Source organism: Phycodurus eques, chromosome 4 (genome assembly GCF_024500275.1).
Source record: "Phycodurus eques isolate BA_2022a chromosome 4, UOR_Pequ_1.1, whole genome shotgun sequence".
NCBI lineage: Eukaryota > Metazoa > Chordata > Actinopteri > Syngnathiformes > Syngnathidae > Phycodurus > Phycodurus eques.
This window is the reverse complement of record NC_084528.1, coordinates 27,532,841-27,553,035: the sequence shown is the minus strand read 5'-3', so window position 1 is coordinate 27,553,035 and position 20,195 is coordinate 27,532,841. Positions and strand designations below refer to the sequence as shown.

General features: G+C 39.4%; 1 protein-coding gene across 1 annotated transcript; it reads left to right on the top strand.

The window, feature by feature from the left end:
* The first annotated feature begins 2,049 nt into the window (after positions 1–2,049).
* jazf1b (JAZF zinc finger 1b) lies at positions 2,050–20,194 on the top strand. The gene is made up of 5 exons (XM_061674958.1): positions 2,050–2,252; positions 13,238–13,310; positions 14,529–14,698; positions 16,111–16,280; positions 17,757–20,194. The coding sequence occupies exons 1-5, from the start codon at positions 2,138–2,140 to the stop codon at positions 17,937–17,939; spliced, it is 711 nt and encodes a 236-aa protein (XP_061530942.1). The 5' UTR covers positions 2,050–2,137; the 3' UTR covers positions 17,940–20,194.
* The last annotated feature ends 1 nt before the right edge of the window (position 20,195 follows it).

The window sequence follows — 20,195 nt, the reverse complement described above, 5'->3', positions numbered from 1 at the left end:
AAATTTGGAACATTATGGCAAAAACAAAAGTTGTAATGTACTCGTCTAAAGTTACAAGTTTATGAGGAAAAAGACATAATAGAACAAGAATATGAAACGTTTTTGAGAAATGTATATTTACAATCTCCCCGAGGGTCCTCTTCGTGATTTTCTTCTTTTTCTTCTGATTAACACATTTGTACAGTTAAGTATCTTGAATGTGTTTCAGTGATGAATTAGAAAGTCTTTTCACGAACATTTTAGTCAATTTATATAAGGCAGTATTTCTCTTCATGTCCAAACAAATATTGTGATCTGTTGTATTTGATTGATGAATAGCTGCAACATTTTGATGGTGACGAAATGGCAGGTCGGAAGGCTATTGTTATCGTCGGTCTTATGATAAGATATAACATTGAGTTATTCCCTGATCACCGCCAATAATTGAAGCACATGTCAATATATAACACAGCAAATCATTTCTTGATGCCAACAACTTCAAAATATAATGTGGCTTCCCCCAATTAAATAACAAGTACATTTTGAATGCTAACAAATAAGTCAATGACCTCATCCACATTTAATTTTCAAAATTGGAAAACAACCATTAGCTGCAGCCTGCAGCACTTCTCATGTGCAACGTCAATAAATAAATGACGCCAAAATCACAGAAAGCCATCGCTGTGTGCACGTACCCATCCATCCATCCATCCATTTTCTATTGCACTTGTCCACATTAGGATTTGCAAAGGAGCTGGATCACAGGTGTTTTTGGAATGTGGGGGAGAGAAAAAAACAACACCCAAGCCCTGGAAGAACATGCATAAACCACACAGGAAGGACAAACCCAGAACAGCAGAACTGTGAGACAGATGTGTTAACCAGAAGTGCTGCACATGATGTACACAGTGTCTTCAAACATAAATGGAAACAGGGCTTTTATTATCCCTCTGAAGTGTACCCTAATAATGACCAAACACCCCACCTAAAGTGAACTTGTCAAAACCGAAACGTTTTATCATCAGGGTCACACAAGCAGGTATTAAAAGCGACTTTGTTGTCTTGACTTGATCAACACCGCCCCACTGTGGCAGCATCATTGTTTTACACTGTTTTTTCGCACAAGCCAGGGGTAGGCAAACTTTATTGCTCGAGGACTACGTTTCATTTTTTAAATCAAAATATTGGCCAGGTCAGAAATTAATTTTTTTTTTTCCCCTTATTTTTTCAAGTTAGAATGTGTATGTTTATAATAAATGTATAAATATTTATTTAATATTGAGAATAAATACAATATGTAATGACAAATTCATAATACATAAATTAATATGCTAATTATGTAAAAAAAAAAAAAAAAAAAAGAATGCTTAACAAACAAAACAATTAATAAAGGACTCTTAATAATGTAAATCCTCGGTGGGCCACATTAAACAACAGCCATGCAGCTGCATTTTGTCCACCCCTGACATAACTTTTCCTCTAGTATACTATTTCGCAAACAAATCGCACAAAAAAAAGACATGTTAAAAAATAGATTTCATATAACAGAAATTTCTAACTGAGAATGACTAAATGTCATTTGTACTGCGACAAAAATAAATAAAATATTCCTAATTTTGTCAGTGCATGTCGGACATGTATAGCACCAATGTGTAATTATTCTACAAAATGAATGAATCAAGCAATCAATCAATCAATCAATGACTGAATGATGTACGATAGTTTATATCGAGGACAAAATGTAAATTTAGATAAACAAAAATATTTGTTAAAATATATAAGTAGTAGTATTTGAAAAGTCGTAGGAAGAAGTAAAAAACAATATATTCCTGGTTCCCTAGTAGCCCATATTACATTTCTTTTATTGGTTCAAAAATGTGTTCATTGTTATTTTAAATGTAATGCTTATTGCTGACAATTACATTGTATTTACCAACACGCTTTTATTGTGAAGGAAATGTCTCCTTACTTCCGGTACTATTACCTGTCTGCGTGCACTTTGACGCAGCTTTAAAAAAAAAAAAAAAAAAAAAAAAAAAAAAGTCCAAAGCGGCACTCGGTTCACCGCCCCTTCGCCACCAGCTGTTCCCACCGCTGTGCTCCTCTGGCCGTCAGCCCGCCGCCGAGCTGCCCCCGCGTTTCCAATGCAGCAGCGACCATGACAGGCATCGCCGCTGCTTCTTTCTTCTCCAACGCTTGCAGGTTCGGCAGCTGCGGACTCCACTTTGACTCCCTGGCTGAGCTCATCTTGCACATCGAGGATAACCACATCGGTAAGCTACGCGGTTAGCATTAGCGGCTAGGCTAACGAGCTAGTCGGTGGCTTCCTGCTCCTTGACAACACTGTTGCTAGGTGTGGTGGGAGTCGGTCTTCGTTGTGCTGTTCCTGGGCTTCCTGTCCATCACGGCGCGGTGTAAACAGGGTGTTTGTCCGCGTGGGAACATGTCGCGACATGTCAACGACTTCTTAAGTCCAACAGGAAGACGAGTTGTTGACATTCGGTCTTGTCGCTCGTGCGACATTTATTGCGGCGCGAGGCCCCGGAAGCTCGGTTGACTTGCAGTCTGCATCAACCTCAAGCAACTTGGACACTTTCCTTAGTTGTTGTTTTTTTTTTTTAATGACTCACAGAAACACTTTTAGAGAGAGAGTCCAATTGTTAGCGTGATCAGTCTTTCTAAAGATGGCATATTATGAGAAGTTGACTTTTTAATGTTTGTACAGTAGTTGCACTGTCTGCCCATCCATGGAGTGTAATGTTAAAGCACTGAAGTTCATTCATCCATTTTCTGTAACTGACCCTCACTCGGGTCAGTTAAGTAAATCTTAAAAACTGCAGTGCTTAACTTTTTTTTGTTCAAAAAAGTCCTTTACTAGAGGAGAGTACACAATTGCTGATTAAGCCTATAAGCTCCTCTGATTAAGCCTATAAGCTCCTCTAGTTTCTCACTGTATTTAGGTGTTGTAACAAATCTGCGACATAAAAAAATTGACAGTCGTCGTAGTTTTAGATACAGTGCTGTGAAAAGTATTTATACCCCTTCACAAATTCTTCCACCCCCCCCCCCCCCCCCCCCCCCAGTTTCGTCACTTTAACATTTAAGATCATCAAACAAATGTAAATATCAAACAAAGATAACCCATGTGAAAACATAGAATGCAGTTTTTACATTGTGATTTTATTTTTCAAAGGAAACAAATATTCAAAGCTACCTGGCACGGTGTGGAAAAAGTAATGGCCCCCTAAACCTAATAGCTGGTTGGGCCACCCTCAACAGCAACAACTGAAATCAAGCGTTTTCAATAATTGGCAGTGAGTCTTTTACATCTCTGTGGAAATGTTTTGGCCTACTGTTCTATGCAGAATTCTTTTAATTAAGCAACACTGGAGGCTTTTTTAGCATGAACAGCCTTCTTAAGGTCATGCCACAGCATTTCAATCGGATTCAAGTCTGGAATTTGATTAGGCCACGACAAACCTTCATTATTATTTTTTTAAGCCATTCTGAAGTTGACTTGCTGGTGTGTTTTGGATTGTTGTCCTGTTGCAGAACCCAAGTGCGCTTCAGCTTGAAGTCACGAACTGAAAGCTGAACATTCTCATTCAGGATTTCCTGGTAAAGAGTAGAATTAATGGTTCTATCAATCGCAGCAAGTCGTCCAGTCCCTGAAGGAGAAAAGCGGCCCCAGACCATCACATACCACGACCGTGTTTCACTATTGGGTATGGTGTTTGGTTTTTTTTGGAAATGCTGTGTTACATTTACGCCAGATGTAACGAGACACACACCTTCCAAAAAGTTCAACTTTTGTCTCATCAGTTCATAGAATATTCTCCCAAAAGTCTTGGGAATCATTCAGACATTCATTCATTAAGTCACCCTGGAACTGCTTTAAATTGTGGGGCGGAAAAACACATAAGTTTCCTTTTAAGGGTGACTGTTCAGGTTTGTTCATTTACGACACAGTGGAATCTGCATGTAGTGTGTACTGTACACTGTCTACTTTTAAAATATTAATATCATGCAAATATCCAAGCTGGCAAACTTGTTGCTGCATCTACAACAATGAAATGGCAAATAACATTTCCTTGATATCTGAACTAGGACCTCGACATTGAGTTTTATGACATTTTGTTTTCATAGACACGTCACTCAATAGACAGTTTGAAGACGGTTTCATTTGGCTTGGTTTTTGTTGTTTATGCAATTAATTTATACTGTACAATCGTACAGTGTCATACACAAGTCAGTCATTGTGATACATTGGGGTCCTCTGCGTCCAGGGATTTGTTGGTTTTATTGCAATTTACATTGCTATGTCAACGCTATGTTGAACTCAGGCTGTGATTGATAAAACACTGGCAGTGATTAGTCATTTGTGATTGATTTGATTGATTGATTGGCCAATTGAAGCGTGTTGAAATAGCGGTTAGCGTGTCTGCCTCACAGTTCTGAGGTTGGGGGTTTGAACCTCCTGTGTGTAGTTTTCATGTTCTCCCCTTGCCTGCATGGGTTTTCTCCAGTTACCAACCACACTCCAAAAACATGCATACTAGGTTAATTGAAGACTCTAAATTGTTCATAAGTGTGAATGCGAGTCAGCTGAGGTAGACTCCGGCTCACCCGCGAGCTTAATGAGGACAAGCGATATAGAAAAATGAATGGATGATTGGCCTATGGACTGATGTATTACAAAATGACAACAGCCCATTCTTGTACTTAACTTGTTGAATTGAATTGTGTTAATAGTGCGTTTCATTCATGCTGGACTTCATATTTGACATGTAAACTAGCTACATCATAGAAATGTCCTTGAATATTTATTTAACATTCTCCATGGATGTCCAGTCAAGAGCGAATGTCATTTAGCTTGAAATAATCCAAAGAGTAAATTCTCCCTGCTCATAGTTTAGCCTGGTTAGTTTAGTTCTTGCATCCGGTCCCTCCATCTCATACTTCAGTCCCGTTATTGAAGCTGACAAGGCCCAGCTGTCTCTGTTGTTCTTGTTTGTTGCTTGAATGGCTTTAATATCCTCTCCCCTCTCATTGTGTGCAGTGCGTGTGTCTAAAGTGTTAGTCGCAGGGGGAGGGGGAAAACAATCCCCCAAAATGACTTATTGGGGAATAATGAGGCAATTAGTGTGTTCGGAGTGGGAAAACTTTGTGCCCCCCTATTCCCTCACCCCATGCCCCCTGTGTTCTGGCCGGTGCCCAGTCGAAGAAGTGCGAAATCTTGCACGCCGTGCCAAGTGCCTGTGAAGCATAATTACAGACAGAATGCCTGATTTGGCTGCTCTTCCTCCTCATCTGGTGGCCTGCTGCATGAAGCACATTCTCCTTTATAATTAGGCGCCTGGAAAACAAGCAACAACATTCTCCTTCCAGAGCCTGGTGACAGACAATAGATGGCGCTACCCAGCTGTGCTTGCTGCAAAACGGACCACATTAATACAGGTATCGGACATGTTCAAGTCCCAAGTCCCGTGAGTGCAAAGCTCAGCTGTCCCAATACTTTTGTCCATAAAGTGTACTGTGAGTCAGTCAGTCTACAAAGGGGTATTATGGCCTCACTGAAAACAAAAACAGTGTTACCGCCATAAACTTGGATTCAATTCTAGAAAAAAAGTAAAACCAGAAAAAAAACTTGTAATTTTGCGATAGAAAAATAAAAAAAATCACATTTATAATAACGTGTAATATTACAAGAAAAAAACTAACACGATGTAATCTATTTTTTCCAAGAATAGTTGTACTTTTTATGCTGTTATTATATATTTTTTAAATAAAGTTCTACAAGAATAGTCATAAAATTTGAAGGAAAATAGTTCTAACACAACAAAAAATGTTGCAATTTTACAAGATAAACTCCGTACTGTACAAGATTCAATTTTTAATATCACATGACACTTTTGTTTAACAATCAAGTTGTCATTTTACATGAATCGGGTCTTAATATTACAAGAAAAGCTTCTATTTTGTGAGGAAAAAGTGATCGTTTTTAGGATAAATTTATATTGTGAAAAATGTGTTGTTCTTGTCATATCACAATAATACCTTTCAACTGACTTTTTTCCCCCCCCTTGTAATTTGAAAAACTACATATTTTCATGGCAGCCCTTATACTCCCTCGGTCACAGTACTCCACATTACTAAATTATTACCACAGTAACAATTTGGTGAGAGTGGAAGCAGTAACATCTGCAAAAAGGGCAGATCACAATGGACTAATGGGTTCCAACTATGTGAACATATTCAACCACATTGAAAGAGTATATACTAACAAGCACTGTGGGGGGGGGGGGGGGGGGGGGGGGGGCAGCAGCTTGCAGGGAAAGTATTCAACAAGGAGCCTAAATCAAGTTATTAAGCTTGAAAGATGTCCTTAGTGGTTTGGTGGTCATGTGTGGCAGCAAAAACCTCAGTGAAATGTTTGCTTTGTTGCTAAGAAACCAGGCCTCAGTGGACTCCAAGTACACAGTGAGTGTTATTAAGACCTGTGTGTGTGTGTGTGTGTGTGTCCGTGTTCGTTCGCTGCTGGGGCCTGGCGTCATGATGGCCTGCAGTGTCCGAAGCTAGCTAACAATCAGTCTGCTTGTTGCCAATCCTCACTGGAGGCTCATTTAGAAGATTTTGCTCTGTGCGGAAGTAATAAATTTGGAAAAGCACTAACTAGTTCCCTGATCTGTGCACCTGGTTGGCCTAATTAGATTTCCCCATCCCCCGACACACAGTGGTGTCTAGCTCACCGCAGTACAAACTATGTTTACTAGTTTAAGTGGATTGTTTAAAAAAAAAAAAGTAGATTATCTCAGTTCCTATTAAATACTGTAGATGACTGCTGAGCCCATTTGAACTCTGTTGCTAACTCAGTCGCGAACCAAAACAGCAGCATTGAAGCACGTAAACAATCTGTGAATTCAAGCGTACAGACTTACCGCATGTTGTAAACATGTTCACGACACCGTATCAATGTGGATCTTGCATTATTTGGACGACAATGGGCTCTTTGCACATAACGCCGTGATGTCATACTTTATCTGTTGCGGGTAATATGGTTCACTCTTTTCTGGTTTTAGCCCACCATGACAACCGTGTAGTTACAGTCTCGAGTAGACAGCGGAACATGAACCTACCCACCCCAAAAGCAACACAAACAATACCATGAACATTGTTGTGTTCCAATGCACACATCATCATCATGTTTTTAAGCTGTTGTTGTTTGAAACGCCATTGTATTTGACATAATACAACAATATTGGCAAAATTGATGAGTACTATTCCCCAAATGTGTTTGCACAAATAAGGGGGTTTTCTGAGAGACACTTCCCACCTAATAGAAGTCTACCCCCATCTGCAATTGAGGAAATAAACTACAAAAATGGAAGTTAAGTTAATAAATTAGTCAACTTTTATAGACCACTTAAAAAAATTTTTAAAAAACGCAGCTGAAAAAAAGTGCTTTTCATTCCAAAATGCAAATAAAATTGAATATAAAACACATACCTTTTTAATTTAAAAAAAAATCTAAAAGTATTGTCTTTAGAAACAAAACCACTCTGTGACATTGAGACAATGCTACTTTACTTTTCTGTCTTGTTATTCTTGTTATTTTAGCGCTAGCTTAGGTGCTAATGTGACTGTTCGGCGATGACTACAATGCTCATACAAACTTAATCACACATTATTTAAAAAAAAAAAAAAACGTTTTAGCATGTACCTTAATTGGCTTGATTTCTTTAGATTCAGACCATGTCTTTGTCTTAAAGATTATAGTTCCCACAGTGGCTTGAAAGTAACTGGGAAAAAATGACAGACAGCTCTGTGTGCATGCCTTACTCAGACATGCTCATACTGAAAAAAATATACCTTTTTTTTTTTTTTTTTTTTTGACAGAGCGTTTGAAGCCTTTTCTGTGTTTTGAGTACCCGCGAGACAGCTTACACATGGAGCTCAACTACTCTGTTTCATTTCCTTCTGAGAGGCCACATCATAATGAATCGCCTGTGCCACCACTGCTGCTTGTGTCCCCCGCTGCTCACAGCCGCCATAAACGTGTCACCGTAAGGCTCGCCGCTCGGCCCTACCCCACGGCGCATCTGGCCTTGAGGGTGGATGTGGAGAGCCAGACGACAGTGGAAATGAGAGGAGTGTGTGTGAGACAGAAAAGGGTGAGGGGGGGGGGCGAAGGGTCGTCGAGGGCGTTGTTAGCGGGCAGCAGGCGTCACTTCCCCCCGTTGCTTTAGGAAGGTTTGTTGATCGCCGCTCGGTTTCCTGTTGCACGGCGTCACCGAGGCCCTAATGAGAGCTTGTTATTGCGTCATGTGTTTTCTGCACTCACCAATACAAACTAAGGCAGACACAATTTCCTTGCTCAGTATGAATGTTCTGTTTTGAACATTTGTTCCCCTCCTGTTTTGATCCCAGTGTCTTTTTGAGTAGATTCATGCTACCCGAAGGAGTTGCGTCATGGTGGAGGTCTGCGTGGATATTTCTCAACTTCCCATGATGTTATGTTATTCCTCTTTAGACCGCACACGAGTGTCCTGCTTTGCAATTTGGGTGGGCAGGTAGATTTTTGGTTCGGGTACAGGGGTCCTCGGGAGCGATAATTCGTTTCGAGGTTATGAACGACGTACAATGGAAAAAACTTGTGCACACATCGTCAGGCAGCGCAATAAGGCACGCTCAGTTACCACTGTACTTTTTCATTTGATAGTTTTCTACTAACGGTTTAGAAAAGCAAAATATTTTTTTTTGTCTTGACAACAGCTTCATTAAATCAGGTGTATTTATTTGCGTATTTCCTGGTGAAACGTGATTATTTGTGTAGATGTGGTACTTGCGTATGTGTGTGGGGTGGGGGAAGATGCGGTACTAAATATTGCAGCGTGAGGATGACGGCGACAAAAAAAAAATTACGTACAAATTTAACGGTGACACAAACTAGTTGAGATTGAATCAACAGGAGCAATCCGATGGTTGCATCCAAGTACGTAGTCTATTTTGCCTCAGTTGATATAAATAAAATTCATGAACTACTTCAAGATTTGATTCATTTACAGTTTATTCCACAGAGTTGACAGAATTGCAACAGGATTTATTCTGAATGAAACAAATACAAAATCAGCAACCCTTTGTGCTTTTTGCAGATTACTAAAAGACATTTTTATGGGTGCAAAACTTTAAAAAAAAAAAAAAAAAACAGTGATACGGTGGGCTCTTGAGATGCGAGCGACTAGACTCAAGTTTTTCAAGATACAAGCTTTCTTTTGGCCGAATTTTGTTACTTTGACTCGCGAGTGCAAAATAAAGACAATTACACTACATAACTTTGACTTCGCTTTAAAGGCTGCTAGATTAATACAAACAGAAAATGGGAAACAACATTGAAACTCCATTAATATCATCTAAGTTGTGGCGTTATAACCCTTTAAAGCAGGGGTGTCAAACTTAAATTCACGTTGGGCCAAAATTAAAAATTGGGTCAACGTCACGGGCCAAACTCAATATTTAATGGAAAATAACTGTGATGTGCATGTTTCGCTTTTCTGCAGAAATGTAGCGTTAAAGTTTATCATTGACAACAAACTTAAATTTTCCCTAAACACTGAATCTGGAATAAACAAACTTTAATATTATGAACACAAGAAATCAAATTTGCGATAAAAGGCATCAGTGGTATTTGTTTGTTGTTTTGTATTGAAATAGATAACATGAATTCTTCTCTCGATCTTCTATTTATCTATCTCCAACTACCTTTTTTTATGGAAATCTTTTTCAAAGGCCAACAACAAAACAACCCCAAAAATAAGAGATTCTCTGCGAAAATGAATAATATCGGTGCCGTACTGAGGAGGTGAGACCATCTCTATGTACTTTATATCCATCTGTTTGCCTTATACTACCCACCAGATGCCCAAGGCACATCAAATGGAGCAGCACAATGGCCATTGAATTGATGCAAAGTGTGACAAAAACGGTTTCTGTTCAAAATGGAGTGTATTGTTCAAATGCTATTTAATTATGTCATTGCTGTATGTCTGTATAAAAGTACGTTATTATATACTGCCCGTTTCTCATTTAAAAAAGGAAATGACAACATTTCTGGTTTTTTTTTTATTAAGTAAGGCTCGAACAGGTTAATGTCATTTCCATTCAATTCAAATGCATAAAGAAGATTGCGATTTTAGCGTGGTCACGGACCAAATTAAAGTTGTATCTTAAGGCATCACTCTGTATGTAGCGAACAGCAAACTTGCCTTGGTTTACTATATTGGGTGGTGATCACGAGCATGAAGGAAGAGGCTTATTATGATGAATACATTTTCCCTCTTTAGTATTTTATATATATATATATATATATGTATATATATATATATTATACACCTACAAGTCTGCCTTTGTGTAGGTGAAATCATGTGGTCTGCCTTCCGCCATGTTTCATGCGATCTTTGGTCTGTAATATTTGCGTCTGACTTCCTCTTTTCGCTCTGTTTGTGTCCTGGGAAAGGATGGGCTAATCTGAACAACAAAACCGCTGTCATACACCATAAATATGGTAGTAATGTTCATTAAAATTCCAAAAGGCCTCTACTAACCTTCTGAAATATCAATGATTATCAGTAAACCGGAAACTGTTTCATCCCTAATTACAATATACTTTGGAATAAAACATATCCTTACTTTAAGAAAAAAACAACAACAACAACAAAGTCAGACTCGGAAGAGTGAAAATCATTCTGGTTAACCTAACCCTTCTATGTTAGCAGTCACCTGACTTTATAGAATGAACTCTGTAACTAGATATGGTGACCATTCTTGGCCTGCTAATTTTTTGCCCACCAAGGGGGACCACCTGTGTAGCTTGTTTAAAGGGGTTCACATCTCCACTTGAGGCGCCTTCCTCCTGGTCCCAACCCCCCCCCCCACCCGGTCCTGGCCTGACTGCTGGTGGGCCCCAAAAGAATAGCAGAGGCCGCGGGGATTTGGCCCCCCGGAGACCATCCATCTCCGTAGTCCCCGCGTGAGGTGTGTGTGATTTACAGCGTGTGGGAACAGATTGATCCGCTGCTGTTTGAGCAAGACTTCCATTCCTCTCACGGAGGCTCATTAGTGATATTCTGGTGGGCTCACACATACCAACACACAACGCTCACAAAAGGCATGACCATGTGAGCCAGCCGCCTGTGGTCTTTGGCGCTTGTCAACATCTTTCCTACACAGTTTCCATGACTGAATGGAGGGCGGAGCGTGACGGTGCTGTCCCTCTCACCGCGTCCAGCGCTAAAGAAACACATGCTTATGTTATGGCGTGTTCTTGATCTGAAGCCTATCTGCCGGTATCGTAAAACTGTTGTATGTTGTCAGCCAGGCTTTGGGGCAATTAGCTACAGCATGATGCGCCGTGTCTCTTTGGAAAGCGTAATTAGAGAGAGAACAACTGGAGCCTTCATTAGATTCACCTGCAGAACATAAAGAGATCTACTATAAAAGCTGTATCACAAATTCTGCATTTGCAAAAATAATAATACTCAGTGGTAGTGCTGTGCGATATGGACACAATTTTTATATTTCAAAATAGGTAATTTTATATCCCGATAACTAACGAAATATATATCCCGGTATATAGTGTTTTCCCTTAAAATTACATACATTTACTGTCAATTTTCTTTTATCTTTTCCCCCCATTTAATGATTGAACACTTTTTACATAGAAAATGCAATAAAATAATTAAAGACAAATAAAAAGACAACACAAATATCCAATGGAAAAATACCTTTCAAAATATCTGGTAGTATAAACATTTCACAAGGAATTTACACCATTGTTGTGTACATCGTAATGGAGTGTATTGCGCAATAGTGTCGCATCCATGCTCCTCGCAGGGCCGCAAACCGTTATTTGTACGTAAACGTGATGCAAACATGGTAAGGGAAAGCAAGTAAGCTTTTATTCCTGCAGCACTTTAAAAAAAAAAAAAAAAAAAAAAAAAAAGCACACCACTTGTTACCAAAGTGTTTCACACACGTTCAAAATTGAAACAGCTAGTTTTGAATAGACATATGTGGATAAAGCAGACGCGGAGGCAAACGTGACACCATAAGAAATCAACTTGAATAGAATAAAAACAATAAAAAGCGGGCATGGAAGGAGAGTGAGAGCGAGCAGTGTGTATGTGAATAACAGATTGATTAATGAATTATTTGTTGGAAGAAAACTAATATTATCAAACATTTATAGAGCATCCGGGAATAAATAACACTATCTCAATGGCTCTGAGATGTAAAACATGAGTTTAAGGAAGATAAATGTTGCTCTTTGTTGGCACTGATTATCGTTTTATGTAAACTAATAAGGAGGATATTCTCCCCAAATCAACTTGTGTGTGTCAACACTGTTTGCTGACAGATGCCTGAGGCCTCATTGTGTTTGGCATCATGTAGAAAGTAACCGAACAAGACGGCCTGCGGTGTAAGGTGCCGTGAGTAAACGAGCTGGTGGATGGAGAGCAGCCAGATGGGGGGGGGGGGGGGAGCAGTTTTTCACAGCTCAGTCAGACTCGGGCAGACTGGCGGGGAGGTGGAGCTCCACAGGCAGCTCGCTTATTTCTTTCTTTCTTTCTTTCTTTTTAACGGGGCCGTCCCTCTGCTCCCGCTCGGGCGCTGCTGCTGTGAGGAACGTTTGAAGTCAGGCCTGCTTCACCTCGGGGTGTGGAGATGGGCTATCGTTGCACATTTAAGCACCGCTAAACAAGATGGATGTCTGGCTTCCCAGCTCAGTGTGTGTCCAGTGTAGTTATGATTGAGCGATGTGCTTAGAAAGTAGTTAGAGATGTGCTGTACATATTTAAAAAAAAAAAAAAAAAAAAAAAAGAATTTAGTTTAAAACATACTTTGAAAGAATTCCTTAGCGACAGTTTTCCAAATAAGAGGCAAAGAATGCTCGCTTCAAGCTGCTTATTTGTCCCTCAGATGACGTTTCCTGTAAAAGTGACGCATAAAACTAAATAATTAAACATTGTATCCTTAAACACCAATATATTCAACCAGACCATTGAATTTAATCTAAGAACGTCTGCTACCTTAATGCTAAAATACAGTATGTGTAACACCATGAACGGTCTCACGGAAATGAACAAATATTACATCCGCCACCACGTATTGTTCTGCTCAACACAACGCTGCTCGAAAGTGCTTCCAACATTGCACCGTCGAATGAAAAAGGCTTACTCAGCCATTCCTTCTGCTCCCTCAGACACAGACCCCCGCCTTCTGGAGAAGCAGGAGCAGCAGCAGCCCACCTATGTCGCCCTCAGCTACATCAACAGGTAAGCAAGCGCGTTCCCTACAAATGCTGCACGTACGTCACTGAGTGGAAAGCTCCTTTGAAGACCTAACAGCCGTTGTCGACGTCATCTGGGGGATCGTTTCAGAGGGGTTGACTCAGGATTTGGTAGCTGGTTTATTTTTACAACACCGAGTCAGCTTTGAATCTGCCGATGTCTCCCAGCTTGCGGAAAAGCTTGTTTATGTGGTTGTCACTTCATTTCGTCATTCCACTTACTGCTTGAGCATTTTCATTTTTATGACATGTATTTAAAACAAGTGTCCATAAATCCCTTATGAACGTCTTTTTATGTGACTAAAGCTGCTGCTGTGTCTTTTTCTTTTTTTTTTTTTTACCGTATTTAAAAAACCTTGCAAACGGCTGACTAAAATCACACAGCGCTGTATATTATGTACTTGCTTTTTGCACAACTTGTTGTTCTCGAACAAGGAGCTGAAAAACTACATTTACATCTCGTAGTTTGATCCATGGATAGACCAATGAATTTCCTGGTTGAATTAGAATTTGTATTTGAAATGTTGTCGTCATTAGACCAAGACAACACTTAACAAGTGCTCAAGAGTATTCAAACAATATTCTCGGGCCACTGATCTTCGAGTGTCACACAATGTCATCAGCAGGTTGCAACAGAGAGACTGGAAGAGTCACAGAAAGGCGTAGAAGTGAACGTCCTAGGAAATGTATTGGTCCAATTATGAATCAAACGCCTTTTGTGAATTTCAGTCTTCACTAAAAGTCACATTTTGAACCCGAAAAGTATCACTTGTTTGAAAACAAACATATCTAAATGATTAAATGTACTGTACTTAAAAACAAACTATAATGTAACTAAACTTAACAAATGTAGTGTACTGGATTTAAAATAAAATAAAAAAAATAAAAAATGCTCCTGCACAGTTTGAACACTTAATTCAGTGATTCTTTTGCATACCACTAGAGGGGCCCGCATACCATTTATGGTACTCATACCGCACTTTGAGAATCACTGCCCTAAAATAAATGTGCTTTATGGACAAAAAAGTATTCGGGCAACTTGCCATAACTGGGCCAGTCCACACCAAACTCATTCAAGCGTGCCTTTATGGGCCTCGCTTTGTGCGCTGGGGAGCAACGAAAGCACGGAATTATCAAAAATAAAAATCCGAAGGATTTCAGGACGGAACTAAGAATGTGTATTGATGTTTGTAATTTCCGTCAGGTTCATGACGGAAGCTGCGAGGCGAGAGCACGAGGCGCTGAAGAAGAAGATGCAGCCCAAGTTGTGTCTGTCTTTAACGGGAAGCCTGTGTCGCAGCAGCGGAAACCTCACCCCTCCCGTCACGCCGCCCATCACCCCCTCGTCGTCCTTTCGCAGCAGCACGCCCACGGGTAACCGTCCGCCACGCGGCCACTCACACCCGATGACACACGGACTCTGGATTTCGAGCCTGAAAAGTCCTAATATTTTTGTTCACAGTACAGTAAGCCTATAATATAGGACAGTGATACCTTGACTTGGAGTGACCGGACTCAAGTCAAGTCACGTCACGTCACGTCACGTCACAACAAGCAGCACTTTGGCAGGCTTCAAGCCGTTTAGTGTCACTCCCAGTTGATGTTTACTTTCAAAGTAAACATATAAGTGAATTACACGTTCTTTATTTAAAACAGCCATGTCACTTTGAATGTCTGCTAGATTAATGCTAACACACGATGCAAAATGCCATAGATGGGCAAACAAATAGCATCTATGTGGCAGTGTTATAAACCTTTAAGCAAAGCATTTTGTAACCCAAATGGTGCAGCAACACATGTAGACAGACAATATTATAATACCCGTTTACCCCCCCCCCCAAAAAAATGGCTAATATTACTGCAGTTTACTGAGTCACTGAGTTGTGAAACTCTCCTTTTTTTGTGTCTGTATGACTGTCTTATACTGCCCCCTGGTGGCCAAGGAGCACAATCAAATGGCATTTCCGTTCTTTTCGATAGGGACAGGTGGTTTGAGATAAGAGTGTTTCGAGTTACGAATATGGTCATGGAGTGAATTGAACTCATAAGACAAGGGAACACTGTAAACGTATTTTCAGGGGTTGGGGACAGAGCCCTGCGGCGAACAATGGGGAAATAAAGTAATTGACGCCGACCCTAAAAATGTTTTAAATTGCCTGTATTACTAGCATAAGCTGTTAATGTACCACAAACTGTGGTCGCAAAACACTTCATCATGACCCTTAAAAAGAAAATGTTTTACAGATAGTTTGATTTTGAAAAAATCTACCAGAAGTGCGCATGTTTGTCTCCTAGGCAACCCAAGAAAATAGTCATTGCTGAGCACTAGTGAGACCGTTATTGTTTGTTAGCGTGAAAAAAAATAATATCGAAATGCAGCGAAGACTCTCCGTAACCTACGCTAACAACCCGTGCTCAACTTAGTTCCTCCCAACATACAAAGATGTCTCTTCGTTGATGTATCACTTGAACATACTTCCTTGACGCCGATTACTACTTTCCTATTAGCAAGGGCTTTGGCGGCATCTAAGAATGTTACAGAAAGTTGAGTTGTTCGAGCTTACACAGAAAAAGATGTGACCAGGCAAATTTGTATTTGTACTTTGATTGTACTTTCACGATGATTGGAAATTACAATAGCCCAAAATGTCAAACAATGCTAGGTAATGTTATGCTAGCCTCCATTAGTCGCCAGGGAGCAGAACCTCTTGGCGTGTTCAATGTTAGAATCATTTACTGTACTGCAACACGTTCTTCTTTTTCTGACTTGCAATTGCCTCGCTCAGGCAGCGAGTGCGACGAAGAGGAGGTGGACTTCGAGGAGTCCGACAGCGACGAGTCGTGGACCACAGAGAGCGCCATCAGCTCCCAGTCCATCCTCAGCTCCATGTGCATGAACGGCGGCGACGAGAAGCCCTTCGCTTGCCCCATCCCGGGCTGCAAAAAGAGATACAAGGTCGGTTTTACACTTTGGTTCATTGTCATCACGTCTGGATAGAGGAGGAAATATGAGAATTGGAAGAAAAGTTCTCATTTAAATCAACAAAACAATTGAAATATGTCACTTAACAAGTCCTTGTTTTACAAGAAGAAAGTCGTTGGCGTATTACGAGTATACATTTGTAACCGTTGAGAATACAGTTTGAATATTAGAAGAAAAAGGCCTCCATTTCAAGGAATACAGTTATAATATAGAGAAGAGAGTAGAAAAAATGAATAAAAGTCTCAGCATTCAGAGGGGAGAAAAGGAGATAATTTCATGAGAATAAAAAAATATTACAACAGAAGGGTTCAAATTAGATAAATAAAATGTTACTATTTTGAGAATAAAGTGATAACCTTACAAGAGTCACATTTGTTACGAGATTTAACACTTAATATTACCACAAAAAAAAAAAAAAAAACAGTTGTGATATCCAGAGAAAGAAGTCCTATTTTTACCCGAATAAATTTGTAATATCAAAAGCATACTGTTGAATATCATGAAGAAGAAAGTCCTAAATCTACAGGAATTACTATAATATTACAAGAAAAAAAAACGTTTTTGCGAGAATAGGTCTTATTATGAAGAACAGTATGAATTTAATGAAAATGACACTGAACAAATGATCTGAGAATAAATTCATAATAAGGTGGTAATATTTCAAGAAAAACGTCAATTTCCGAAAGAAAAAATTAATAATCGTAACATTATGAGGGGGGGGGGGGGAAAGTACTTTTATAAAAAGTCTTAATATTATGAGGACATGTTTTAATATTACAGGAAAAGTCCTAATTTTAACACGTTTTTAAAACATTTGGATTATTATGAGAAATACATTTTAAATTTATGAGAATAAATCCATATTTGAAGGTAAAAAAACAATACTAAAATGTTGGATGATTATGAGAGAAAAATATCACTTTTTATGTGAAAAACCATAATTATGTTTTAATATTACAAGAATAAAGCGATAATATTAGGAGAACAAAATGGTAGTTTTTATAAATAATGTAAACTATATATATATTTTTTTTACAAACATAGTATTACCAGAGAAAAGTCCAATTTTTACTAGACTGTCATAATACGAGAACAAAGTTGTACTATTGGGGGAAAACAAGTCACAATTGTACAAGAGTGAACTCTTATTACAAAAATATAGTGGTGAAGCGACAAAACATAACTTTTGAAATGAAAATTTTATGGGGAAAAAGATCTCGTTTACAAGCATAGGTAATAATAAATTTTCTTGTAATATTATTGCTATATTAACGTGTTTGTTTTTCTCTGAAACATATATCTTTATTCTCATAGATTTTGACTATATTGTCCCACAGTTGTTCTGAACCTGTAAACTTGCTGTCACCGTGAAAAATGAACCTTTTGATGAGGTGAATGGAAAAACTGCACCAGAACGTTTTCATCGCTGTTTTGTTTGTTTTGTGCCAGAACGTCAACGGGATCAAGTATCACGCCAAGAACGGCCACCGGACGCAGATCCGAGTGCGCAAACCCTTCAAGTGCCGCTGCGGGAAGAGCTACAAGACGTCTCAGGGTCTCCGGCACCACACCATCAACTTCCATCCGCCCGTCGCCAGCGACGACATCATCCATTGCAAGATGCACCAGTAGCGCTCTCACCGGCATGTTTTCTCCTCCTCATCATCATCATCTTCATCTTCTACTTTGCTCCTCTGCTCACCGTGCGCTACGACACGAGATTTGTTTTGCATGCTTTAAAGTGGGATATTATTCACTTTGGATTTTATTCTGAATGTTTAATCGTAAAAGTTGGTTTTGTAATTTGCACATTGAAGCTACGATTTTTTAATTAATTTTTTAAAAAATTTTTAACTTGTGGACTTATATTGTTCATATTGGTGATGTTTCAGATTAGAAATATGTTTTGTTTGTTGGTTTACTTTGCAAAATGCCTTTGTCATTCGACGATGTGCCAAACTGGGACCCACACGGAAGCCGTGGCAGCATGTCGGGCGAGTGGTTAGCACACATGCCTCACAGTTAACAAATCATGGGTTCGAATCCGGGGATGTTTTTTCCCGTGCTTGTGTGGGTTTTCTCTGGGTACTCCAGTTTCCTCCTACATTCCAAAAACATGTGTTAGGTTAATTGAAGATTCTAAATTGTCCTTAAGTGTGAATGCTTGTGTGTCTATGTGCCCTGCGATTGGCTGGCAACCAGTCAAGGGTGCATCCCAGCTACAGAAAATAAATGGATAGATAGACCTAATTTTGTAGCCAGTGAGAAAAACAGGGAAGTCCTAATTTTACATGAATAAAGTCAAAATATTACAAAAATAAAGATGTAGCTTTAGGAGAAAAAAAATCCTACTTTTACAAGAATATAATTTTGCAACCAAAAAAAAAAGAAAAAAGTCCCAGCGAGATGGAGACCGTGTCAGCTGACTTTAAGCACGAGACGGTGTGCATCCTGGACTGGTTGTCAGCCTTGTCATGTTTTTTATATATTACAATATGGATTTTTTTGTTGTTGAAAAATGTCGACTTCATTCCTGCAAGCATGGCCCTGCTTCCTATTTACAACTGGTGATGTTACTGATTGTTTTTGTTGTTATTTGTGGGTAGTGTCTATATGTTATGTGATGTTTCAGTTCCACATTTGAATCAGCTGTTTGTGTTTTTTTTTTCTTTTTTTATAAATTCTCTCATTGCCAATGCCAGTGTGAGAGCACCCAAGGGTAAACTCAGGTGACGTTTGAAACATTTCAGCAACCCTCCCCAACGTCTTCTATCAGTGTTTAAGCTCTCCTCGCTATCATTTATCTTCATTTTCCCTATGCAGTTTTTCAAAGCACTTTTTATTTTTTCAGTAACAAGTTGCCAACAAACGAGCAGTTGTGCCAACCTCACGTTCCTTGTCTCTGTAAATATATATTGTATATGTAAGTGGCAGCCGTTTGCAAAATGAGCAGCAAAATTCCAGTGTTTTCCCGTCTTGTGACGTCGGTCCTTGTCTTGAATTGTCAACCATTCCAAATTATGGTGGTGGAGGCACACATGAGCCTCCCTGTGAGAAGCTGTTAGAGCCCTTCTTCCATGTCCTTGATGTCAATGTACGGTACTAGTACACGCTTTCCTCACTTGTGAGACAGTCCAGTGCAGTGTTGCCTCACTAGTAACGTAGTCTTACTAGGATGCCAAGGTTGTCGAACTAGTCAGAAAAAGCATGCACTAGTACATGGATCTTAACCAATATATCAAGGATATTGGTTGGGGCTAGTAGTGTTGCTAGTAATGGTTAATTGGGTACTAGTAGGCCAAAAGTGCCACTAGTAGAGGAAAACAGTTACTGGTCAAGCCGTTTTACAGCAGGGGTGGGCAACCTTTTTCCTACACATTTGTAAAAAAAACCTTGGAAAGCCAGACTAAATTTGAGATTAAAATATCTATGTATATGAGCATTTGTGTGTTAAATGTCTCGGGTGGGAGTGTCCCCCACCATCCCCAACTTCCACATAGGTTGTATATGGTCCACGAACCATGGGTTTCCCACCCTGACAAAATAAAGAGGGTCTTGGCTCATCTTTGTACTAGTGTTCTGCAGCATCATCATTACAGCGTGTAAATGAACACGGACTTGCCATCGTGATGACAAATGTATTATTTTTCTACTGCATGGCATGGAGGTTCAGTCCAGTGGCAAGTTGTGAGAGTATTGTACTGCCAAGAAATCTTTACTATAGTGTACAGTGAATGTATTAGGTGTAAAGTTCATTAAATTATATTTTCTTATGTTCCGGGGAGCGGGAAATACAAAGAAATAGAAAATGATATTGATGTACTGTATTTCCTTAAAAAAAAAAAAAAGAAAAGAAAATGCTGCTTCATGTTTGGAATAAAAGTTGTT